Below are 27,287 nucleotides of genomic sequence, written 5' to 3' on the forward strand. Positions count from 1 at the left end.
CATACTGCGGAGGCTGGATATGTAAGTGTTAGTTTTTATTATTGTTGTATTATAGCTAACTCTATATGTCTGTCTCTTTGCTCTCTACCAGTTCATATTTTCAGGCCCTAAGGAAATGGAATCAAATCTTGTTTGATGCGTCTTATATTTCCCAAAGAGGAAGAATACTATCACAGACTGGCAGGAGGAGAGCAGCACGGCTGTAAGCTCAGGAATACCTAACTTCACCAGGGCCATGACAGAGCAGCAGCTGAGCAAATTTAATCCAAACCAGGGGCCTAACTTGCAGAAAAGATCAGGAAACAGAGTCCCAGAACGCGTTGCTTAAAATTTTCTACTTCCAAATGCAGAAAAGTGCCAAACACATGAAGGAGTCAACAGACACGCCTAAATTTTCACATTTACCCCAATTCCTCTACGTTTTTCATTTATTCATTATTACTGAGTACCAATTCTGTACCAAGTGCTGGAGTCTGGAAATCCACACACTTGCTTTCCCAGGCAGATCTCTTCCCCACAGTAGTAAGAAAAGAGATTCAGGGTGCCTACCTCTAAACAAATAAGTAAATATGTGCAATGTTTACTCAAACATAAATCACAAATCCTATACTTACAAAAAGTTATTCAAAAGGTAAAGAAATTTTTTTATTATTTAATTTTGGGCATTTGCCATTAACATAATTGATCTAAAAGAATAGTAGTTTGCATCTGGCATAAGTGGACAGAAAAATCCCAGCACTCTGGGAAGCCGAAATGGAAGGATTGCTTAAGCCCAGGAGTTTGAGTCCAGCCTGGGCAACATGGCAACACGGCATGACCGGTCTCAAAAAAAAAAAAAAAGAAAAAAAAAAAGTACAGATCAATGTAGTATTTATGGAAGCAAAGTTCTAGCAACTAGATTATTTATTAGAACCTGAAGTATAATATGACATCTTTTTTTATTTTTTGAGACAGAGTCTCACTCTGTCACCCAGGCTGGAGTGCAGTGGTGTGATCCTGGCTCGCTGCAATCTCCGCCTCCTGGGTTCAAGGAATTCTCCCGCCTCAGCCTCCTGAGTAGCTGGGATTACAGGTGCATGCCACCAGGCGCAGCTAATTTTTGTATTTTTAGTAGAGACAGGGTTTCACTATGTTGGCCAGGCTGGTTTTGAACTCCTGATGTTGGGTGATCCACCCGCCTCTGCCTCCCAAAGTGCTGGGATTACAGGTGTGAGCCACCGCACCCGGCCTAATATGACATCTTAAATATAGCATTAAAATGCACATCAATTATAGAAGCAAAATATTTTTCCCCAAATTTTATACAAATACTCCTCTGCAAGTGAGATTAAATTAAAATATTCCACTCCAAATTTTGTGATCACACACACACAATTCTGAGGACTCTAAAATTCTTGGATTTGAGCATGATCGTTAGTGCTATATAACAGTGCTACTAGCAACAACATATTCTAGGCCAGAACCAAACAACTTAAAGGCTGGAAGAAACCCAGAGTGCTTGAATTCCTTGATTTAGATCAGATAATTTAGAAGCTGCCAGTTTAACCTGCAAAGGCCTTTGCAGCTATCTCAATCTCATGGTTCAGATCCTTCATAGGAAACCTTCAGTTCTTCTCATAATCCTCTAAGAGGTACTGTTGTTGTTTTTACTGCTTATACTATTTATAGAGCCAGCTTGTCTTTATTTTCAAATGAACAAAAGGTGTGCTTTAAAAATTCGCCCCAGTATCTGGTTTAGTCATTACTCCTTCAGGCATACCACATTAATGTTTACATCTCAAACGAAAGTGCACACGAATAAATTAGAAGAAAAAAATACTTTAACCTTGGCACACAACAGTTGTTAAATAAATATTTGCTGAGTGAATAAAGCTACCAAAGAATCCATATCTCTACAAACTCAGGTAGAAGTATGAAATAATCCAATACGGCCTAGATTCATATGTGGGGATTTCTTTTATAGTAGTTTTTGTTACTGAAGACTTATGGACTTGGTGGCAACAAGAAGCATTTTGTTGTTGAGATGAAAACAAAGTAAAAAAGCTATTCAACATAGTATCTGGACTATTTTCAACATCCTGGATACAACTGGGACCTTACGGGGAAAGGACAAAGCAGGGTCATCTATCACTTCATGGAGCATACTCTAGGATATATGGAAGCCAACATAAAAGAGGTAAAAATAATTGATTACTGGGGCTATACCAGGGTTGAAAGGTATGGCATGCAATTTATTCCTACTTCCAAAGTAGGTACTGAAATAGAATTTTAATTTCAGTAAGTGAAGAAAAGCCTCAGAACTCTAGTTCTCAAACTCTGCTGCACATTGGAGTCACTTGAGGCTTTTTAAAAAACATACTGGCTTCCAGCCCCAAACGTTCTGATTTAGCTGCCCTTGGGTATAACCTGGGCACGGGAGTGGGGTGGAGTGGTGGCATTAAAGGGTCACAGGTGATTCTCTGGCAATCACTGCCCCAGGGTTCTCAAATACATGACTTGCAACAACTTACACCTGAGGTCTGAGAATCTTCAGCTGAGTGAGGATGTCCTTCTGTACCCTGGGATTAGCTGTGGCCGTAAGAGCCATCACCGGAACAGAAGGAAACTTCTGACGAAGCATATTCATTCTTTTGTAATCTTGACGAAAATCATGTCCCCACTAGTTGGAACAAAACAAAACAAAAAACAACACTGCTTTTCAGACTATTTGGAGCTTCCTTCTATAAAAAGCCAACCATGCTCAATATATTAAGAACCACTTTATTCTTCAGTAAAATAGACTAGTTCACTCGATGTAGGTTTTTTTTCAGTACTGAAAGTACATACACTGTTGGTAGTATGTATTTACTGATATTTCTGGATATAGAAAACCGTATATACCTGACTGACACAATGTGCTTCATCAATAACAAAACGTGCCAAGAGCCTCCTCTCATAGAGATTCTCCAGAGTAGAGATGAGTCTGTTACTTGCACAGATCTAGACCAGAAATATATTAGACATTTAAAAACACTGAAACACATCACCTTAATGATTCTGTTTTCTTCAAATTCCATTACAACTTAAGCTGTATTAAAACCTCCATATAAAATTAGTTCTTATTTCAATCTATGAAGAGAACAGCAGAAGTAACAGAAAACAGCAAGCCACATTTTCGAATGTTCACCAACATTCAGCAAATAGCTTATTCAGCAGGTTAGTGGTTCTAAAACGTTTGTCTGCTTCAATACATCTGAAGGCCAGCACACATTTACATTGGCAACAGGGCTACGTATCTGGGTAATATGGATGCATGTTGGCTGGGGGAAAAATTGTGTATCTCATAGCTGTTTTCATAACAGGGACTAGAAGCAATGACATCTCAGTAGCAACGAGCACGTCTAGCACTCACATCTTGACAGGGACATGTCAAAAGGACAGAGAAGCCAGCTTGATAGAGATCTCCCACTGGTCACATCTAGGACAATTAGAACATCAAAATATGTGATAACTGACTGTAACCTATTGAATAAATTAAGAAGTCATGAGTTCATGCTGGTATTAATAAATATGTGGGCTAGGCACAGTAGCTCACACTTCTAATCCCAGCACTTTGGCAGGCTGAGGCAGCTGAATCACTAAAGGTCAGGAGTTCCAGACCAGCCCGGCCAATGTGGCAAAACCCCATCTCTACCAAAAATATAAAAATTAGCTAGGTGTCCCAGCACATTCCTGTAGTCCTAGCTACTTGGGAGGCTGAGGCAGGAAAATCACTTGAACCCAGGAGGTGGAGGTTGTGGTGAGCTGAATTGTGCCACTGCACTCCAGCCTGGGTGACAGAGACTCCACCTCAAAAAAAAAAAAAAAAAAGTGAAATCAATGGGAAAACTCTTCCTTATGGCAAAATGCCAACTACATTTTAAAAATAATTTTATATGTATTATAGTAATAATTGATTTGAGGAAGAATCATCAATGGATGCTAAAAGTTGTGGGTAAAAGTCTGATGACTAATAGGGTATTTACATAGTCTCAAAGCATCTCACAACAGCATATCTACTGATTACAAAGGCCAAAAAGAAAGAGTAACTTTACAGTGGAGAAGTCTATGAGACACTACCATAACCAAGCGATCAGTTAACTAAAATCTTCAGGAATGGGACAATCAACATCACATGCTTCCTGACAGCGAGCATGAGAACGTATTACCATTTCTGTGATATTCAAGGAGGAAAGGAATCTAAGCAGGAAGAAAGAAGATACACTCAAAGTGAGGAATTGTAGTCAAAACGACTAGCCTTCAAAAATGTCAAAATCCCAATAGCCCTAAGAGAGAGAAACTGTTTACAAGATCAGAGAGGACAACTGAATGCAATGCATGATCTGGGATTTTCTTTTGCTATAAAGGACATTATTGGGACAACTTGTGAAACCAGAATAAAGTTTACAGATTAAGAAATGGTATTGCATCAGTGTAAATTTCCTAATTCTGATCATTCTACTGAGGTTATATAAGAGAATGTTGTTTTTAGGAAATTCATGTGAATCACTTAGGGTTTAAAACGTCTGCAACTTACAATCAAATGTTTAAGGAAAATATATGTAGAGAAAGAATAACAAAGCAATTAGAGTAAAATGTTACTTAACATTTGGGGTTTCTGGATGAAAGTTATATAAAAATCCTTCGCACTATACACAAAAAATTTGTTAAAAGTTTAAAAATATATGTATCTTATTGATCTTTAATGTATTTTAAAATAATGATATAAATACAAACCTTCTCCGGAGTGACATATAGAAGTTTTATGATTGGGTCTTTTTTTGATAACTGGAGGTAAATATTTGTAGCTTCTGAGTCAGTCTTATCACCTGTCAGATATGTAGCTGGAATCTAGGTATAAAAGTAGTAAACAATTTCAATTTTATACATTAACCTGACAAGACTACATTTGTTCTTAGGTTTTATAAATATTTTATTAGTCACATATCAAACCTATCAAAGGAAATCATATCTCTCTATAAAAATATATAAGTACATATATTAAAAAATATTTATTGATTGATTGACAGAGTCTCACTTTTTCACCATGCTGAAGTGCAGTGCCATGATCTTGGCTCACCTCTGCCTCCTGGATTCAAGCAATTCTCCTGCCTAAGCCTCTGGAGTAGCTGGGACTACAGGCGAGCACCACCATGCCCAGCCAATTTCTGTATTTTTAGTAGAGACGGGGTTTCACCATGTTGGCCAGGATGGTCTTGATCTCTTGACCTTGTGATCCACCCACCTTGGCCTCCCAAAGTGCTGGGATTACAGGTATGAGCCACTATGCCTGGCCTTAAAAACCCTTACTAAGCATAACTCAAGATGGGCATGGTGGCTCATATCTGTTATGTCAGCACTTTGGGAGGCTAAGGCAGATGGATCATTTCAGGTCAGGAGCTTGAGACTAGCCTGACCAACATAGAGGAACCCCATTTCTACTGAAAATACAAAAAGTAGACTGGCGTGGTGGCGGGTGCCTATAATCCCAGCTACTCGCGAGGCTGAGGCAGGTGAATTGCTTGAGCCTGGGAGGCAGAGGCTGCAGTAAGCCGAGATTGCACCACTACACTGCAGCCTTGGCAACAGAATAAGGCTCTGTCTGAATTAAAGAAAAAAAAAAAAGCATAACACAAAATGGTCTTCTTATTGTTTATTTCCTTTTCTTGCTTTATTTTTCATATTCATAAATAAGATAAATATGAATTTAGCATACAAGATATTCCAGTCCTAATGCATGGCTTTTTTTTTTTTTTAGATAAATGTATTTCAGGGTTTTAATGAATAATGACAATGAAGAGGCCATTGTATCACAAATGATTGAACAATGGCCACCATCACTGCACTAAGACATTCTTTGGTGGAAGAAAACCAAACTAGTAGTCTTACTGAGGGGTGGTGACTTGTAGCTCTTAAAACAGTTCTGTTTAATCACAGTGTGAAGACTGACTGAGTCAGGGTCTCACTTTCACATCAAGGTTGGATTGTAGCAGCATGATCATGACTCACTGCAGCCTCAAACTCCTGGGCTCAAGTGACCCTCCTCCCTCAGCTTCCTAAGTAGCTGGGACCACAGGTGTTCACCATAGTGTCCAGCACATTTTGTTTTTCTGTAAACAAAGTTTTGCTGTGTTGCCCAGGCTCGTCTTGAATTCTTGGCCTCAAGCAATCCTCCCACCTTAGCCTTCCAAATTACTGGGATTACAGGCATGAGCCACCACCCCCACCTACAATGTGAAGAGTTAGGTAGAATGCATTCATTTACTTCCTTAAACTCAGCCATGAGGAAAAAAGACATGCACATGTGCATGCATTTTAAGATACAGGGAAAGAGAACTATGCTGATCTGGCAGTACTGAAAAAAGAAACGCTTTTCTATTAGTTAAAAAATTTTACATCAGCAAAAAAATAGCATTGGTTAAAAGTTCTTACTAAAATAAATTCTTGTAGAATAAAATCCGACTGAACTACAGGTTATCTATATGAAATTTTCAAAGACTTCTGTTTAAATGCACAACTTAATTTGAATGTTGTGCTTTATTTTTATAAATCATGAACTATATAATAAAAGGTTATCCAGAGGACTGAAATTTAATTGTTTCTAAGGCACGTTTTTATTAGTATTTTTATAACTTACATCCAAGGAAGTCAGCTTTTGGACTTGATCTACTATTAGTGATCTCAAGGGAGAAATGACAATCGTGACCCCAGGAGAAACACAGGCGGGGAGCTGGTAACACAAACTCTTACCACCTCCTGAAAGAGAAACAATGACATATCTGTCAGGTTCTATCCTGAGAGCATGAATATAAAAGTTTCAAAAGAAATCACATAATTAACAGGACACCAAGGCATATTGGCCATGGTGCCAACAATTCGCCATACTCAAATGACTCAAACTATTATATTTAGGCAATTTAAATAATGTGTAAAAATGACCTTAAAAAAATTTTTTTTTTTTTTTGAGACAGAGTCTCATTCTGGTGCAATCGGAGCTCACTACAACCTCCACTTCCCAGGTTCAAGTGATTCTCCTGCCTCAGCCTCCCCAGTGGCTGGGACTACAAGCGCACACCACCACATCCTGCTAATTTTTGTATTTTCAGTAGAGACACGGTTTTACAATGTTGGCCAGGCTGGTCTTGAACGCCTGACCTCAAGTGATCTGCCTGCCTTAGCCTCCCGAAGTGCTGGGATTACAGGCATGAGCCACCGCTCCTGGCCTAGGACATCTTATATAGACATATACAATAGCAAAGACAAGAATGAGGGCAGGAAACTTAAAATGCAATGGAATATAGTAAACTTTTTATTTCTAGTAGAAGAATCTCTAAAAATGACACTAGGATTAAAATAATTAATTTCTATATAAAGCTTATTTATTTTTATTATTTATAAGTCCCATTGTTTGGGAGGCTGAGGCAGGTGGAATGCTTGAGCCCAGGGAGTTTAAGACCAACCTGGGCAACACAGTGAGATCCCCTCTCTACAACAAATTTAAAATTTGGCAGGTGTGCTGGCACATGCCTGTAGTCCCAGGTTCTTAGGATGCTAAGGTGGGGGGCATTGTTTGAGCCAGGTGGAAGCTGCAGTGAGCTGTAATAGCACCACTGCATTCCAGCCTGTGTGACAGAGCAAGAGACTCTATCTCAAAAATAGTAAGAAATAAAAATAAAAGAAAAAATTTGAAATCTTTACACACATACGCACACACAATCTATATTATAATTATATATAATAGACACATTATATACAATACAATATACTATATATAGATATATATAGCTCAAGTGGTTGAAACTGGGGTTGAAGGATCTTAAAAATGCCCCTTGAAACCCTAAAGGACAATGGAAAGCCCTGAAAAGAAATCAATGGATTACATCATTGCCAAGGGCTTTTCTAGTGTTAGAGTTCTGGAACACTAAAATAGGGTTAAAAGGAAGGCACAGAGTGATTAATAAATTAATACAATTTGAAATGCTGATTATTAAGCCACGGTTATCTCAAAAAACTTTTTTTTTTTTTGGAGACAGAGTCTCACTCTGGAGTGCAGTGATGTGATCTTGGATCACTACAACCTCCACCTCCCAGGTTCAAGCGATTCTCCTGCCTCAGCCCCCCGAGTAGCTGGGATTACCGGAACATGCTGCCATACTCAGCTAAGTTTTGTATTTTTAGTAGAGATAGGGTTTCACTATGTTGGCCATGATGGTCTGGATCTCCTGACCTCATGATCTGCCCACCTCGGTCTCCCAAAGTGTTGTAATTACAGGGGTGAGCCACCGCATCCAGTCAGAAATCTTAAAATCTGTTTGAGATAGTTCAGATGCCCAGTCAACACAGACAATAATGACAGCACTAACCAACTTGCTAAAGGTCACAAGTCAAGTAAAAGGCAGAGGGAGGACTACACGTAGGTACCGAAACTGCAGATTCTCCATGCGTTCTACCCTATTTAATATTCTCATGTGAATGACCATAAATCATTGAGCACATGTCATAAGGTTTAACAGCACAATGAAAGTCCTAGACTCTTTAAAGTGGGGCCAACACAATATTGTGCAAAGTGATTTTCATTTACCCCTCATGCCACTCTGTGAAGCAGGTACTTTATTGTTATCACCGTTGCACATGTGAGAAAACGGCTCAAGGGAGTGAAGCACCTTGCACGTGGCCACACTGCTGTGAGCCAGGCCTTTGGTCCACAGCTGATGGACCACTATGCATATATGCATATATGATTTAACCGCTACACAACACCAGATGTATCAAATAAACCGCCAGAAATGGTCATGGCCTCTGACAGTGATTTTGTTTGGTTTCTAAAATTGCAAAAGAAAAATTCCCAAAGAAAGATTCTAGATCAGTTCAACACAATGAGCTTCGAGTTGAAAATCTTACAGGGCTGTAAACTTCATCATGTCAACAACCAGAACAGAGGATATAAAGCAATATAATTTCTTACTATGGGAGGTTTCAGAGGTCCCTAAATGACAGAAACACTGTGTAGGTGGCCTTTTTTCTTCTACTGAAGAGCTTTCATTTAACATCTGCCAATGGATTCTTGCCAGTTCACTTCTAAAAATACATACCAGTCGGCATCAGGATAAAACAGTCTTCACCAAGCAGAGCAGCATTGATCGCCTCTAGCTGATTAGTTCTAAAATTATGCAGGCCAAATTTTTTATGAAAAATCTTCATCATTTCCTTTGTATGAGGAAAACTAAGACCTTGGAAACGCTCATGTTTCAGATTTCTGGATGCTAAATTTTGTGTTGACTTGTCTAAGAAAACAATCAACGTTAAGAGAAATCAGTGCATGAATACAGTGAAAGTGCAGCTTTAGCACTTCCCTTGCCCTGCAAAATCACTGGCACACGTTTCCCTGCAGCACAGTTCTTCAACTGTTTACCAGCTTTCCTTCCCTACAAGTCTCAAAGCCACCAAGGACTTGCCAAGAGCCCAAAGCAAGTATTTCCTTGACTCTTTCTACAGCACCTACCATGACTTTTATTCCTTCCTTCAAGCATGACCACCAAGACAATCACGGTTTTCTACTCACTTTAAATTGTCTTTCCTGGTTCTGCTTCCTCCATCTGCCGCATGAATAGGGGAGTCTTTCAGATATTTGGGACTGAATCTGTAGACATTCTTTTTTGGATTTTTCCTAGTCCTGTGATCTTAAACGTGACCTCTGTGCAGCGAATGCCAACATCTCTCTGAAGACCCAACTGACACCTTCCTAAGTTCCTGTCCTGTGCACAGCCCCCATTCTGTAAGACATTGCTACCTGAATGACTTAACCAGAACTTTTTTTTTTTTTTGAGATGGAGTTTTGCTCTTATTGCTCAGGCTGGAGTACAATGGCTTGATCTTGGCTCATGCAACCTCCACCTCCCGGGTTCAAGTGATTCTCCTGCCTCAGCCTCCCGAGTAGCTGGGATTGCAGGCATGTGCTACCACACCCGGCTACTTTTGTATTTTTAGTAGAGACAGTGTTTCTCCATGTTGGTTAGGCTGGTCTCAAACTCCTGACCTTCGCTGATCTGCCCACCTCAGCCTCCCAAAGTGCTGGGATTACAGCGTGAGCCACCGCTTCTGGCCAGACTTACCAGCACGTTAAGCTCAAGTCTTAAAATAGCCCTTCTCAGCTCTTCTCCAGATCTGACTCTGCCTCCTGACTCCCTGTTTGTGTTAATGGGGTCACAGTTTTCCCAGTCGTCAGTGTCTGAAATCTTGAAGTCATCTGAGCTTCCTCAGGTCCTTCTTCCATAACATTTCTCACACGTGCCCCTGCTCTGCAGCCAGGCTGTCGCAACTCCGGTTCAGCACAGAGAACAAGAGGTATTCACTCAGCTCTGGCAGTTTCGCTATCCCCAACACTCAACTGTCTCAAGATAATTGCAAACATCCAGTATGACACATTCTAACATGATACAAAAATAAATCCATGAATGGTTGTTTTAAAGGTCAGCAGCGTCAACTCTAAGAACAACCTCCGTGGTATTAAGTCATCAATAGCAAAAATAGGGAGGGCTGTACTCTGTAGACTGACTTCAGTTAAAAAATACTTTTGATAACTTTACAGGGTTGATGTAAGGCTTTAAAATTATTTTTGGCTTTTTTCTGGAGCCTTAACAGTGGCTAATTTCATTCCTTTTGAAACTTCTCTCTCACTAAGCTGTGAGCTCCAGGAGGGCAGGAACTACTTAGTATTTGTTCTTCATCTTTAATGACCAGCACCCAGCATAGCACATGGCATGGAGTGAGCACTTACACCCAAAGTAGTAGTCTGACTGATTTAAGACACTTCTGACTTCATATCCTTGAGACTGCCCTATATTTTAACATTTAAGACATAAAACATGCTTCTCTACTTTGTAAATTAATCGAGTCTCATCAGTACAGAATTGTAAAATACATTTTTAGCATGTACATTCATTTTTGCTTTTGCCCATCCCCAAATCATTAAAAACTTGGCCCTCATGAGTTTATTGTTTTAGGAACTAAAAACTGTTAATTAAAAGGCAAAGCACATTTGTAATGACTTTAGAGCCTTACTACAATAGGTTATAATTACACATTTTGTAAAACTACAGCTGCTATAGAGACAAAAGAGCAACTTGCTTTTAAAATTGTGATTTGTAATTCATATCATCCGTAGAAATTTGCATAGCAACAATGCGGTTTTCAGGCAATGATGATTTGCTATGGTTTTTCTTATATAATTCCTATTTGGGACAGTTTTGTTTTCATATAAGCATTGAATTTATTTTAAACTTACCAGTGTAATTCTGCATTGACTCTGAGAAGTTTTTATTTTGCGCAGTAGACGCCACTGGAAGACAGTTTGTCTTGGCTGAAGAAAGTTGTTCTGATACTGATTTAATTGGCCGACCTTCCTTGATGGGTTGATAGGCAGCTGTGGAAGATTTGCTGGCTGCTAAATTATGCATTATATCTTCCCAGTCATCATCATCATCAAAGTCATCTATGTCAAAATTACCAATGTCACAGGAAGGCTGGCTTTCTCTTTCCAAGTCATTTATTGAAGCAGTATGTTTATTCCAATCTTTCACAGCAGTGCTTGTGAGAACATTTCCTGGGAAATAAGGGCTTTCATTTCTTTTTTCTAGTCTTGGTGTTTCAGCCCAGTTGCTACTTACAAAGGACTTCTGTAAATGGGTATTGAATAAAGGCCTTTCAAAAAGATTCTCCCTGGTGGCTGAGAATCCTGTCTTTCCTGGGGTGGTAGTCAGTAAACATTCCCCAGGAGAAACAGAATCTGAGGAAAGGTGTAGAAAATTTAACCCCTTCATAGAATTCTCTGTAGGGCAGGAATCACCCTCCACGGGCTCATCAAGTGAATCAGGTCTGCATCTCCAAACTGAGCCAAGAAGACTGGCATCACTTTTATTTAAATCTACTTCTGTTAGAAGTTTCCTTCTGAAGAGGCAAAAGAGAACAATATATTAAATATAAGTCGTTTACTCCAATTAGGGCCACAAAAGCAAATCTTATACAAATGTTAAAGGAGTGGTTTGAAAAGTAAATGGATTTAAGACATAGTGGCAAAAAATAAATAAAAAGAAAAAGAAAAAAAAGAAAAAAAAAAAACCTATTGGCATGATCACCCTTATGCCATTTCCAGGCCAGAAAGCCTAGGCATTTTTCCCTGTGCATTTTTTACTTAGAGAGGTAGAAATGCAATCCGATATATTCCAGAAGGAGGCAAATCAAGATACCTTATGTTCCGCTGCTGAAGCAGTTCGTTTCCACAATCCAAAAGTTTCAGTTTATCAGCAGGAATAATATCAACTAATTTACAGATGCGATCCATCACGTGAATAAGTTGTTGCTGTAAACTTATCCGTCTAGCTATAAAGTAATTATGCCGTTAATATATTGCTTTGAAAAAAAAAAGTCTTGGCTGGGTGTGGTGGCTGATGTCAGTAATCCTAGCACTTTGGGAGGCCAAGGCAGGAGGATGGCTTGAGTCCAGGAGTTCAAGACCAGCCTGGGCAACATAGTGAGACCCTGTCATTAAAAAAAAAAAAAAAAAAAAAAAAAAGTACCTGAGACTACAGGCCTATGCCACTGTGTCCAGCAACACAACACATCTTCTTCTTTTTAAAAAAATTAACTATATTTGTAGAGACAGGGACTTGCCATGTTGCCCAGGCTGGTCTCAAACTCCTGGGTTCAAGTGATCCTCCTGCCTTGGCCTTTTAAAGTGCTGGGATTACAGGTGTGAACCACCACACCCATAACTGTTTTCATTTAATTTCATAATATTTAATAAATAATATTTCTCAGGATAAGCAAGGTCTTTGGCTGGAACAAAGGTTTATCAGTTAACCATGATTTGTTTATATACTAACTTCCTGTGTAAAGCTCACTATGCCATCACACAGTATACTTACTCTTAAGTCTTGTACAGGCAAGAGCCCTACCTGTTGTTTTGATGTGCCTGGAATCCAGGCTTCCTTTTAATAGTAACAGCATAGCACTGACATTTCCTTTCACACTTCCCCCTCCCACTCCCTCAGTAGGCATCTCCCACAAGGCAGCCCAGTGAAAATTAACTGGAAATACTTAGGACTGACTGGGAAAAAGTACCTCTCTTTTTACAAGCTTAATATGATTCTGGTGGCCATCTCTGTCACCTTATAAAAAAAGACAGCTTTCAAATAAGATCAATACAAAGGAAAAGTGAAAGCAGATAAAAAGAAATGAAGGCTTGACCTGGAGATGTGACAGAAAAGAGGAGAGAGAAGGCAAGTGAGAGATAAAGCAACTCTTGATATGATGTTTGGACATCTAAATCCTGCCAGTCCACTCCCATTTTAATAATTAAACTATAACTAACAAATAGAATTTCAAAGCAGTTGAGGTTTTATTTTATTTTTTGAGACAGATTCTCGCTCTGTCTTCCAGGCTGGAGCGCAGTGGTGCAATGTTGGCTCACTGCAACCTCTGCCTCCTGGGTTCAAGTGATTGTCCTGTCTCAGCCTCCTGAGTAGCTGGGACTACAAGCATGTGTCACGATGCCCGGGTATATTTTCATTAGAGATGGGAGTTTCACCACGTTGGCCAGGCTGCTCTCAAACTCCTGATCTCAAATCATCCTCCCATCTCGGCCTCCCAAAGTGCTGGGATTACAGGCATGAGCCACCATGCCCAGCTGCAACTGAGGTTTTAGATGAAGGAAAGGGCTGGGCATGGTGGCTCATGCCTGTAATCCCAGCACTTTGGGAGACTGAGGCTGGAGGATCACCTAAGGTCAAGAGCTCGACACCAGCCTGGCCAACGTGGCAAAACCCTGTCTGGGCAAGAGAGTGAGAGAGGAAAAAGAAAAGAAGAAGAAAAAAAAAAGGCAATAGAAAGCAAGGACAATAGGTGCCTGTGCCACCTCTCAGCCTAAAGTATGCAGGAGAAAAAAACAGTTTAGGTGGGCTGCAGGGGAAACAGCATGCATTCTCAGAAAACTATTAGAGAAAGAAGGGGAAGAAAATGATCAGAGAAGATGAGGCTACGGGGATGTTGCTGACAGAGCAGTCAGTTGAATGGTTTACAAGACAGGAAGGAGAGGAAGTGGGGACAGAACAGGGAGTGGATACGGCAGTGTGGGAAGAGCAGCTGCAGGAGAATGTCCTGGGAAATTTGGACTTCTACTGGTGATGGAGAGAAATGTGAGGTATGAGATGGCAAAGTGGAATTGCTGCATTCCTGTCTTACTTCTGTTTTCTCTCCAGGAAGAATGAGCATCAGATTGGAAAGAGAATCCACAGTGGTCTGATGGAACTGAAAGACAAGACAGGTTCAGGGGAGAGAAAAGAGAGCATCTCGTGATCAGAAAAAAGCTCAAGATTCCTTGTCCAGACAGATTAGACCTCAGAATACAAAGAAAATCTGCAAACAAGATCTCAGAGGCCCTGTCACTGACACATGAGGCATCTAGCGAATAACAAAATTGATGAAAGTGAGGACAGACAAACACTTCTATTAAAAAAATTTGAAAGTGCTTGCCAAAAACTACAGATCTGTGATGGAAACCTGTCTCCTACTCCTGGCTATGTAACTATGGCAAATAGTTACACTTCTCTGGACTTCAGTTTTTTCCTGGTGATCCAATGTCAATTCAAAACAAAATTCTAGAGCCTGTTATCAAATGGCTGCTTTGTGAGCTTTAAGGGGAGGGAACAATTATAGAGTTAGCAAAAAGTTAATAAAAACAAACCATCCATCTCAATGTATTTCCTTCTTTACAAGGATTACTAGACTGGCAGATAACAGTAGCTACCATTTATGAAAGGCCTACAGTATACTAGGCACTTTACCTTGAATGCTGACAACTACCCAGGAAGGTAGGTATCATTCTCCTCATTTCATAGACTAAAAAACTCAAGCCCAGAGAAGTTTAGTTTTTGCCATAGTCACATAGCCAGGAGCAGGAGACAGGTTTCTATCACAGATCTGCAACACTCTAGAGTCAATGTCCCATCCATTCCTCCTTGCTGCCTCATACCTCAAACTTTTTGGAATCACAGGACCAGTTTTTTGTGTTCCCATGGATATTGAACAGAAACATGGTCTGAAGACAGATGTGTAACTAGCTGAACAAGAGATGGTGATGAATGGACCGATGTAAGCCAAAAGGGAGGCCTCTACTGACACTCTATTGAACTCTGTCCTTGCCCCGTTCTAGCTAACCATTTTATTCCTGAAACTTAATGTTAGAGATACAGTATAATGCCATTGTTACCAGGATAAACTAAAAAGCCTCAAGACCGCTGTGTTCGAATGCTAGCTCTGCGGCTATCTAATTCTATAATGGTGTGTAATTATTGAACACCCTGTACCTTATCTGTTCCTTATCTGTTAAATGGGGATAACAGAAACTACCTTAAAAGAGGAGTACTGTGATGACTGAATTAATATTGTAAGGCACTTTATAAGAGTGCCCAGCATATCAAATATTTCATGACTATCTCTACAAGTAAATGGAGTCCAAAATAAACAACGAAAAAACAAGGAAACTAAACAACACACAGAGAACACTACACACACGACCTGTACATGTGTGCAGACATCGCTGAAAAAGCCCAGCATCCCTCAGACTAGAATGCATGACAGAAATATCCCAAGAACAAAAAAGAGCTCTTGGAAATTGTCTTGATAGAAATAAAAACATTCCTTAGAAGAGTTAAAGATAAAATCAAGGAAATATCCTAAAAAGCAGAAAGTCGAGATGAAAATAGAAAAGATAATTAATGGATGTCAAACATACAGATAATAGAAGTTTCAGGAAGAGTGAAAAAGAAAGTAAGAAGAAATAATACCAGAAAAATTTCTAGAACAGGATGCCAATTTTCAGACTGAAGGTGCCTCTGAGAAGTGGACACCAAGCATAGAAAAGGGGAGTGTCATTTATCAAAGTCTTGCACTGCTATCCTCTTATTTACACTAGACATTTAATAAAAAAAAAATGAATAAGAAACAAAACAAACAACCAAATAAGTATTTAGCTTTAAATGGACATCATGATCCAGACCCAGACTCGGAGTATATACAAAGGAGAACCAGGAGGATAAAAGGTCTAGAAAGCAATTTCTAGCAAGGAGAGTTAAAAGACCTAATAATACTTAGTCTAGGGGAGAAAAAAACTCTATTATGATAAGATTACACTCTGTGGTATATGTTTCTGAAGCACATGATTTTATGGAAGATAAAATAAATAAATAAATAATTTAAAAAGTCCTAGGATGAAAGTTGCAGATCTTGGCTCAGTGTGAGAGATAATTTCTAACAAGTAGCATTTTCAAAATAGGGAATGAACGGCCTTATGAGAGCATGAGTTCATGAGATGTTCAAGTAAATGCTGGCTAACCACTGAACAGGGTTATGACATTAGAAGAGACGAGACTACAAATCTGCCATTTGATAATGTACAGCCACAGGCTGAAAACACAATCTTACTTTGTTTTCAAAAGTAAGTAGTTGAGATATGGGATATGTCTAAAATATAGTTTGTACCGTCACAGTCTGTGCTGGTTTCTGGATTAGGCTCCTGCATGGTCATTTTCTCAGGTTTTGACAAAAGATCTTTTGATGTGCCAAGAACATCCTCTCTTCTGTCAGAGGTGTCAAGGTCCTTTGACACACTGTAAATAAAAAAATGTGAAGCCAATCATACTACAGACTAGACCCAATAAATGTATAATTTCCCCTTAATATTTTTCTACAACTGGTCAGACGATATATAACAGAAAAGAGAAGTCTTTTTTTTTAATCTCTTCAATTATAAAACTTCTTAGTTGGCCCTGAAAGCTGTCCCTCCTCTGGTCCGAAGAGCCCTTTTCAACTTTATCTCCAAGTATGTCCTTTCAGTAACACAAGGCTTCGATCAGACGGCACCACTTACATTCTTCATATAAGCCCTACATTGCCTATTTTGCGGATTTTGCCACTGATCCTCTCAATTTGGAAAACCCGCCATTCCAATCTCTTTTTACCCAAATCACACCTGTTCTTCTAGGCCCAGCCCAAGCATTACTTCTCCAGCAAGTGATTATTAATGTCTCCTTCTTCTGAGATTCCAAAGCACTTTTTCTAGATTTCTCTTATTATGCAAATATGTGTGTGTGTATCTGTATATATAATTACTGTACACAGATTATATAAAAACATATTAACATATAAATCTGGTCAGTCTGATTAGATTAAAAAATACTTAAAAATTGACAAAATAAATTAGTACTCGATGAGGGTTAAAGAGAGGATACTATGGAAAGCCAAAGAAAGGTAACATGTTTTGGAACTTGAGAAGGCTTTGCCAAGGAAATAAGATTTAAGCAAACTTTGAATGACAAGTATGAGGAAAATGCCAGACTATCAAAGAAATATTTTAAAAAGGGCAATTCTATTTGCTTGATATCTGGGAATCAACGTATTTTCCTAAAGCAGAACTTTGGAATCCAACTTTCTAACTCAATCAGAAACACTGTAACTTTTTAAATATTGTGTTTTAAACAATAACATCATAGTTACAGAAAATGGTTATGCTTTCTAGATTGCTGGTTTGACTCTTTAAGACTATTGGGTTATTGCAAGGACATAAGTGGAGATAAAGCCAAAAAAGGTAAATTGTGGCCAGAAGACAGAGAATCTTGAGGGCCAGCTAAAGAGGCTGTGGAAAAGAGGAGATTGAAAAACACGCCTCTCTTCTCTATCGTATATTGCCTGACCACTTGACTTCCAAAATTCAGAGGTTACAACCAGTATTTTTTAAAACTGAAATAAAATGTAGAATAGAATTTAAGCTATGCACTGCACATAAAATATTGTTTGTGAAAATTCTATTTTAGTTTTATAATATATACACATATGAATACTAAGTTACAATGGGAAATTTACAAAGAGAGTCTACCTTGGAAATATCCTGTAAAATAAGCATTTTTAATCACTAAAAATCTAGGTAAATTCATTTATGGTATGACAATTTGATAAATTTTGTATGGTATGACAATTTGATAAATTTTAAAACAAAATATGTAGCAGTTGGAAAATGTTTTAGAAATCATGTTAAAGGAAATAAAGCAGAATATAAAATTATAGTTACATGTTGATTACAACAATGCAGAAATCAGACACACATGTAGAAAAGGATCAAAACCGAACATGGATAAAGAATTGTGGAACTACTAGTATTCCTTCTCTCTCTCAATTTTTTTTTTTTTAGAGATGAGGGTCTCACTATATTTCCCAGGCTGGAGTGCAATGGTTACTTGTAGGTATAATCACAGCATGCTATAGCCTTGAACTCCTGAGCTTAAGAGAGCCTCCTGCCTCAGCCTCCTGAGTAGCTGGGACTACAGGCCACTACCATACCACCACACCCAGCAGTAGTCCTTCCTTCTTATTTAGAATCCTTGTTAAAATGGTTATATTATTTGTGCAATATACATTTTTAATAAGAGAAAAGCCAGGTATTCAACAAGGAATCAGTGTGACACCGGAGAAAGTACTACACTGGATCTGAGTCCATCTGTCATTCATCGTATCTTCCTGAGCAATTCCTTGCTCCTCCCCGGGCCTCAGCTGTTTCACCTGGTTAATGAGAACACTGGTTTAGAATCTAGACTCTGTATAAACTTTTGCTCAGTTTAACACTTATTTTACTCTACCACTCAACTGGTCTGAGAGTGAGACTGGGAAGAGGATGAAGGTACCATTGACGTTTAGCAATTCAAGCTACTGATGAGTCGTGTGGAGTATCTATTTTTCTCATAATACTACCAATTAACAATAATCATGTCACCAATTTGCTAAAATTGAGTGAATAACAAATATAATGGCCAATTCTATCCTGTAGGATTTTTTTTTTTAAAGTACTAATGTCCTAATTCACTTCCCATATAATAGTTAGCTTTGTGTCATTTCAGGTCAAGTTTGAAAATATATTTTTAGATATATATTCCTTATGTCAAAATCAACTACATAAGGCCAGGCATGGTGGCTCATGCCTGTAATCTTAGCACTTTGGGAAGCCAAGGGGGGTAGACTGCCTGAGCTCAGGAGTGCAAGACCAGCCTGGGAAACATGGCAAAACCCTGTCTCTATTGAAAACACAAAAAATTAGCTGGGCATGGTGGTGTGCACCTGTAGGCCCAGCTACTTGGGAGGCTGAGGCACAAGAATCACTTGAACCCAGGAGGTGGAGGTTGCAGTGAGCCAAGATTATACCACTTCACTCGAGACTGTCTGAAAAAAAAAAAGAAAATCAACTACATAAAATTGTTTGGAGGTTCCATGTAATTAATCACAATGAGACTTCATCTTTAGAATTCTACCAATTAAATGTACAAATAGCGTTGTTTTTATTTTTTTTGAGGCTTTCACTTGAACGTAAAATAATTGTACAGAAGCACAAAATACATTTCTATAGAAATATTATATAGCTAAATGAAACTATTTAGAGTATTCCAGAAACAAATAATAATGCTTACTAATTATTTAGCTAGTTTACCTAAAGCATTTTGAAGAGGAAGAAGAAGCAGAAATAATTTCTTCTGGAGAAGGTGGAACAAAATCTATATCATAATCATCATCATCAAATTCAATACATGGAACTTTCTCAGTAGAATGTAATTCAGCTTCTTCCACATTCTTCTTCTTTTCATTATTATCTACAGTAAAACAGTTGACAAACATAGATTTGTTAACAGTGAATGTGACAGAACAGGGCATGAGCGCTTAAGAGTGAGAGCTTCTGGCAGGTCAGAAAGGATTCATACAATTCACACCACTTTGTACAAATCCTCTCCCTTCACAAGCTAGTGCTGGCTTATTTATTCATAAATGATTATTATTGAGTCAACTGGATTATGTCCAGTGAATGCTCAACTGAGGCCAAAGATTTGCTTCGGGATTTTCATGTCCGTCTCTGGTTAAATTAGGAAACACGTATTTGGTATCGACATTTTTAGTTTTTAACTTTTCACTCATATTGAAATAAGGGTAAGTCTGGTAATAGCACAAACACGGCTGCTTGTACAAACCGTCCTTACCACAAAGTTTCCTAGTTATTTAAGTCTCTCTATTGGACTATGTGGGAAAACACAACCCAAATTGTAGTTCTCTACCTTTTAACAAATGTTCTCTTCAGAAACAGAAGCATTACTGATGGGAGTATAGTTCTGCTTATCACCAATCACTTTTCAGTGCTCTCTCCTGCTAACAGTAACCTTAATGGGATTCAGGTGTTTAAACATTTTACTCTCAAGTTTAACTGGTTCATAAGGTGGGTTACTTCCACATGTGGTTAATCTCAGTTACTATATTTTGGAAATTTACTAATTACAAGATCTAGCCAGGAAAAACTTTGAATGCAATTTATAATACTTTAATAGTGCAATTAGAGCACATTATCCATCAATATTAGGTGGCAACACACCATAAAGGAATTACAGTAGAAAGGCTTCCTTTCATTTTCCAATATACCACTAACCAGCATTTTAACCTCTACGGATCTTACAGCAGCACCCCGCTTATCCTCAGGAAATACATGACAAGACCCCCAGCGGATGCCTGAAATCTTGGATAGTAGGTACCCTATATGTACTATGTATTTTCCTATACATACACAGCTGTGATAGAGTTTAATTTATGAATTAAACACAGTAAAAGATGAATAACAATTAATGAAATAGCACAATTATAACTATTTTGCAATGAAAGTTACGTGACCATGGTCTCTCTGGCTCAAAATATCTTAGTGTACAGTACTCACCCTTCCTCTTGTAAAGATATAAGATGATAAAAAATGCCTACATGATGAGATGATGCAAGGTGAATGATGTAGGTACTGTGATGTAAATGGAAAGTCCAGAAATAAACTAATTCCTAAGTTTTCAGTTTCAAGCTGTTTTGAGTAGGGTAATAAAGTCTTGCCCCGCCCTGCTCTGCCCACCGGGGTTGCTGTGAATCACTTAGCAGTGGTCTCAGCAGACTGACTGTTGTGGTATCGCAGGACAAAATGCAAGGGAAGTGATGCAGCATTTTCAGACCTTGGCTAGCTGCGGGTAGCTGAAACCTCAGAATGTAAAGCTGCGGACAAGGGGAAGCTACCATATTTTCTTCATGTATAAAATCTCAGAGTGATCCTGGAAATTATATTAGCAGACAAAAATCCTCCAATTCATCAGTATGTCCTGCCTCAAAAACGTGGCCAACAGATTATTCGAAAAGCACCGCTAAAGACCCTAATAACCTTAAGGACAAAAGCTGTATATATTCACTACTATTCTCAATGGCTAGCTTTGAACAAAAAAAAAAAAAAACACAGTGAACATACTGAAATGAAGATAAAACAATTTTTACCTCTTTCATCTTGCAAATGAGTTTTCAAAGAGTCACTTTCCTGAGCATCTTCATTTACATGCACTTCGGCAATGGGGCCATCATCGATGCAAATCACATCGCTGCTGAACCATTCTGAGTCATCCTTCTGCTCCACAGTCAAATCTATTTGCTTGCTTTCAGAGGATGGAGGCAAATCAGCCTTTACTGTGTTTGTTGCACAAAGCTGGGCTTTAAAAAAGTTTCTCTTAGCCTTTTTTGATTTCTGAGCGGTGCTTACTCTGACAAAGTGACTCTGGGGTGGTGTAACAAATGCTTTTGAAGTCCCAGAAGTATCAAAGTCATCCATATCATCCCAATCATTGATGGTACTTAAAGAATCTGGTGAAGAACTAAATTCTAATTTCTTGAAAGCAGTATCCCGGGATTTCTCTAGGGTTGGTGTGTTTTGGGTAGTGCATAAAACTTCCTTCGGAGTCTGCAAGAAATCTGGCAATAATGGTTTTGATCCAACCCTCTGTGTTTGCTGTCCTGCTGGAACATTTTTAGAGAAGTCCTTGCCCCTTTGCTGATCTGTGGTGGGGGGCAGAGGTTCACTGAAGGAAAAGTGTTCCGCGACATTAACATCTTTATTTCTTAATACAGGTGTTTTTGCTACAGACACATTAGTTAGAGATACATTGTTATCTGAAGATGTTTTCTTTTTAAAAGTGAAACCGCTGAAAAATAATGGAAAAACTTGATTAGATGGATCCATTTTAAGAAAACCCCCAACTCTACAAAACAAAACTGTAATTTTTTAAACTAATTTACACAAGTTACATTAATTGTATCCCAACTGAGCAAAGAATCCACCTCTCTCTGATTTTAAATTTGTCAGGTAGCTTAAATTGTATTTGTTCTCTGGTCCTTCCCATTCAGAGGCTATTCGGTTTTGAGCAGCCATTCCCACTACTTTATTTCTCAGGCTAGTAATCCTTAGTTAACAGCATCTCCAGAGCAGGGTGACAGCATAAATGAAAAAGGGAAGAGGCTGGGCACTGTGGCTCACGCCTGTAATCCCAGCACTTTGAGAGGGCAAGGCAGGTTGACTGCTTGAGGTCAGCAGTTCGACACCACCCTGGCCAACATGGTGAAACCCTGTCTCTACTAAAAATACAAAAAATTAGCTAGGCATAGTGGCGTATGCCTGAAGTCCTAGCTACTCAGGAGGCTGAGGCAGGAGAATCATTTGAACCCAGGACGTGGAGGTTGCAGTGAGCTGAGATTGTGCCATTGCACACCAGCCTGGGCAACAGAGTGAAACTCTGTCTCAAGAAAAACAAAACAAAACAAAAAACAGATAAAGAAAAAGGAAAGAAACTAAAATGTGTCTACTTTTTGCTACTCTGATAAGAATTTCAAGGGGAAAAACAGTTAAAAACTGCTAGTTCTGTTAAAATCTGCAGGACAAGTACAAGAGGTGGGAATCATGGCTGTCTGTTGGATTTAATGATCTGAAAGTCAGTGGTGACTTTAAAGTCAGGCACCCGGAAGGAACAGAGTCTACAGCCTGGTAAGGGCATCACATATAATAGAAATTATTATTCAATATTATTAGAAGGAGTCTGGCGTACAGCATAGAGGAGAAGCAGAACTGAAGAGCCGTACTTTCCTTATAAACTGTTGTTGGAAAGGATATAAAATTATATTAAAATACTTAAGAAACACTTATTTGCCCAAATTTACAAGATTAAGTATTCATTTGCTTATCAAATCTTTACTGAGCAAATATTATGTGCCAGGAACCAGGCAAAGGTGAGACACAATCTATTACCTGGTGCTGCTAAAACATACTCTACTGGCAAAGTGGGAAAAATCAATGAATCTCAGTTTCATTTCCTCATTTGTAAAATGAGAGAGTTTAAACAGAAGATATCTCATGTGTACAATATGGTAAGTTAGTGCCTATATGACAGCAAACCAATCAAAACACTTACGAAAATTTTGGTTTTGAAAGACTTAATTTATTATTAAGCTTTCTGGCTGAGTGACGTTCCAGCTGCTCCTGTAGATTATTTTGAGGAACAGCAGCCATAATCCTAAAAAAGTGAGGGGAAAAAACAATCAGTGGAGTTAGGTACTTTGCATTAATCACAACGTTTATTGAGGGAAGGAAGGACTTGATTCAAACAGGCTTTGTTCCAACTGTGCCCAGAGTAATAAGACTTTTTTCTGTCAATAGAGTGTTTTGACATTTACAACTAGTGACATTTGAAACATATAATCTTCAACTAACTGAAGGCTCACTTGAATAACAAAATAACCAGGTTTCCCCCCTCTTCCTCCACAATGCTAAAATAAGTACAAAAGACATTAGGGAAGGGATTATCAGGAAAGGGCTTATAGAAAAATGGGACCTGGCCTAGAAGGATAAATGGAAGCTGGAAGGGAGCGAGGTGGGAAGAAATGATCAAAGCACACCAAAAGCCCAGAGAACAGATGAATAACTGAATTCTGCATGAGGGCAAAATTGGGGGAAAGGAGGAGCAGCAGCACCAACAAGGGCAAAGGTTTACCAGCAAGATACTATGCTTCATAATCATCTAGTTTCAGCCTAAAAGAATACATTTACTTGGCCAGGTGCGGTGGCTCAAGCCTGTAATCCCAGCACTTTGGGAGGCCGAGGCGGGTGGATCACAAGGTCAAGAGATCGAGACCATCCTGGTCAACATGGTGAAAGCCCGTCTCTACTAAAAATACAAAAAATTAGCTGGGCATGGTGGCGCGTGCCTGTAATCCCAGCTACTCAGGAGGCTGAGGCAGGAGAATTGCCTGAACCCAGGAGGCGGAGGTTGCGGTGAGCCGAGATCGTGCCATTGCACTCCAGCCTGGGTAACAAGAGCGAAACTCCGTCTCAAAAAAAAAAGAATACATTTACCAAGCACATTATATTCCTATGTAACAGGCTGCGGTAATGCTGAGCTACAGTCCAGGATTTTACATACAGCTTCTGCCACCTCCAAATTACTGGGGCTAAAGGAAGATCCTAGCTATACAACATGCAGAGTAAAAAATCCTCACTTTAGCTGATAGTTATAACCCATAAGGCTTTCCCCTATCTTTGCCAGACATCTACTTTTATTTTATAGCACGCATCTCAGCAGGAAGGGTTAACAACAACACTAGATGATATTTGTAGATATGAAGTTTCACATAAGTTGTGTTCCACTCATTAACCTATATCTATCAACTATCTTGACTTTAGATAACAGTGAAAAGCAGAAAAAATTAGAAGAAACTAAGTTATACTCAGTTGAGAAATCTTTATGTTTATAAGCATGATTATAATACAGCTTCTGTCCCACCTTCTTCAGAAGGAATTATTTCTGCCACTTCTTCCTCTTTAAAATGCTTTAGGTAAAACAGCTAATGATTTAATAAACATTGAATAATTCTCATTGGCATGTGAATTATATCTTGTTACCTCCAAAAAAAGTAGATGGAAGGAATGAATCTCTACATACCTATCGCCCAGATTCAACAATTATCAACTCATTCAATATTGTTTCAGCTATACATACATCCTGAGGTCTTTACTCTACCATTTTGGAAGCTCATCTCCCCAAACGGGGACATTTAGATTCTGTTATTACTTCTGTCATTCATTAGCAGGAATACTTTTTTTTTTCTTTCTGAGACAGGGTCTTGATCTGTTGCCCAGGCTGGAGTCCACTGGCTCCATCACAGCTCGCTGCAGCCTCCACCTCTTGGGCTCAAGCTTCTTGAGTATCTGGGACCACAGGTGTACACTATACCACACCCAGCTAATTTTTAAATTTTTGGTAAAGACAGGGTCTCATCTAGGCTGTTCTCAAACTCCTGAGCTCAAGTCATTCTCCCACCTCAGACTCCCACAGTGTTGGGATTATAGGTGTCAGCCATGCCTAGACAGCTGGAAGACTTTTATCATAAGTTTCGAAATAATGATGCAGTACACTAAAAGCCCATACTTCACTACTATACAATATATACACTTGGCTGGGCACAGTGGCTCATGCCTATAGTCCTAGCACTTTGAGAAGCTGAGGCAGGAGGATCGCTTGAGCCCAGGAGTGTGAGACCAGGCTGAACAACATGGCAAAACCGTGTCTCTATAAAAACTACAAAAAATTTAGCCTGGCGTGGTTGTGCGGGCCTGTGGCTGCTGCTACTTGGGAGGCTGAGGTGGTAGGATTGCTTGAGCCTGGGAGGCAGAGGTTGCAGTGAGCTAAGATTGTGTCACTGTACTCCAGCCTGGGCAACTGAGCAAGACCCTGTTTCAAAAACAACAACAACAACAACAAGAAGTCTACACTTGAATCCCTTAAATATATTATATATATTAAGTATATATAACAAATAAATAGTGATATTCGTTCTTTTACCACCTTCAAATAGTGATGAATTTTTTTTCAGTGTCATTATGAAGTCACGGATTAAGCATATTAGGTGTGTTTCAACCTAATACAGTTATCCTCCTTACTGATCCTCAAATCAATTCATGTTTGGCCAGTGGGAGCCTTTCCAGGTGGGCTCTTTAGTCCTTAAGTCTTATTCATCATTGAGCGCTTCCTTCCTATATGGCATGGTAAGATGATCCAGACTTACTTTGTGCGTTTTTGTCGCACCAGATTTGGAATCAGCCATTTCCTCAAGCACCCCTAATTCTTGTTTTCTTTTCTTTTTGAGACAGGGACTCACTTTGTGGCCTAGGCTGGAGTGCAGTGGTGGCTTACTTCAACCTCCGCCTCCCCAGCTCAAGTGTTCCTCCCACCTCAGCTTCCCACGGAGCTGGACCACAGGTGCACACCACAATGCCCCGCTAATTTTTTGTATTTTTGGTAGAGATGGGCTTTCAGCATGTTGCCCAGGCTAGTCTCAGACTCCTGTGCTCAAGGGATCCTCCTGCCTTGGCCTCCCAGTGCTGGGATTGCAGGCCTGAGCCACCATGCCCAGCCTCCGTGATTCTTTTTAAAGGAGAATATTTTAAGAGCTTAATCTGCATTTCCTAGGGCGCCTCCCCATTTTGAATCCAGTTTAAAAGTATTGATCTTTTATTGGGGTATCCTCTCTCCAAGGTGCTTTACAATGTGGAAGTCTTCCCCACATCAATAAATGTGAACTGATAAAGAGTGAAGTCAGACTACTGCCCTCTCAGAATTTCAACATCAACAAACTAGACTCCTGACAAGGGGGCAGAGGTACACAGATCTCCAGTCTTATGACCCTAAGCAGAACAAAGTGGCCCATGCCATCATTACTTATCCCTTTCCACATTCCTGACATGACTTATTTATTTTTGGATCAAAACCAGCCACGGATTCTAATAACAGAGATTGCCTACGTTATTCCACAGCATGGTTTTATATGTTTATTTAGCCATCCCAAGAGTATGACTGTTTGATTAACTATTTTATAACTATAGTGATTACATTATGGATTCACAGCTAGCATGCAGTCAACCTGCTTTAAAATGCACTGCTCTTTGGTTATTCCTCACAAGGTAGTACCCTCCGGCCAGAATCATATTCGGAAGCATGGTAATGAGTACATAATTTTCTTACTCAAAATCCTCAGTGGGAATACTTCTAAGAAGTTGATGAGTGAGTACTAAGAACCATAAGTGTGTCTCTTCTGTACATATTCCATTAAAATATCAATAAAGTTGTTTGACAGAAAAAGACAATTGTTCACCAACATTCCTGTAGTTTCAGCTACTCAGGAGGCAGAGGCAGGAGGACTGTCTGAGCCCAGGAGTTCAGGGCTATAGTGCACTATGATCACACCTGTCAATAGCTGCTGCACTAGAGCCTGGGCAACACCGTGAGACCCCATCTCTTAAAAAAACATATTGTTCATCCACAATAACAAAGATCAGTGATAAAGGA

At 39.2% G+C, this 27,287-nt stretch overlaps 1 protein-coding gene across 8 annotated transcripts in view; it reads right to left on the reverse strand.

Moving 5' to 3' along the window:
• BLM (BLM RecQ like helicase) overlaps positions 1-27,287 on the reverse strand; it is an 89,961-nt gene that overhangs the window by 41,151 nt on the left and 21,523 nt on the right. For 5 of the 8 annotated variants that reach the window (XM_017973912.5, XM_054257263.2, XM_002749121.7 and 2 more), the window contains 11 exons: positions 23,358-23,459; positions 21,400-22,097; positions 19,547-19,706; positions 16,555-16,682; positions 12,264-12,396; positions 11,303-11,964; positions 9,111-9,302; positions 6,656-6,774; positions 4,756-4,869; positions 2,881-2,979; positions 2,511-2,659 (listed from right to left, as the gene is read on the reverse strand). In XM_017973912.5, the coding sequence (XP_017829401.4) occupies positions 2,511-2,659; positions 2,881-2,979; positions 4,756-4,869; positions 6,656-6,774; positions 9,111-9,302; positions 11,303-11,964; positions 12,264-12,396; positions 16,555-16,682; positions 19,547-19,706; positions 21,400-22,097; positions 23,358-23,455 (2,552 nt within the window). In that variant the 5' untranslated portion in view covers positions 23,456-23,459. Of the gene's footprint in view, positions 1-2,510; positions 2,660-2,880; positions 2,980-4,755; positions 4,870-6,655; positions 6,775-9,110; positions 9,303-11,302; positions 11,965-12,263; positions 12,397-16,554; positions 16,683-19,179; positions 19,282-19,546; positions 19,707-21,399; positions 22,098-23,357; positions 23,460-27,287 lie in introns of all 8 variants that reach the window. The other 3 variants (XM_078326814.1, XM_078326813.1, XM_078326812.1) reach the window with 3 other exon arrangements.

This window comes from Callithrix jacchus, chromosome 6 (assembly GCF_049354715.1).
Source record: "Callithrix jacchus isolate 240 chromosome 6, calJac240_pri, whole genome shotgun sequence".
Lineage (NCBI taxonomy): Eukaryota > Metazoa > Chordata > Mammalia > Primates > Cebidae > Callithrix > Callithrix jacchus.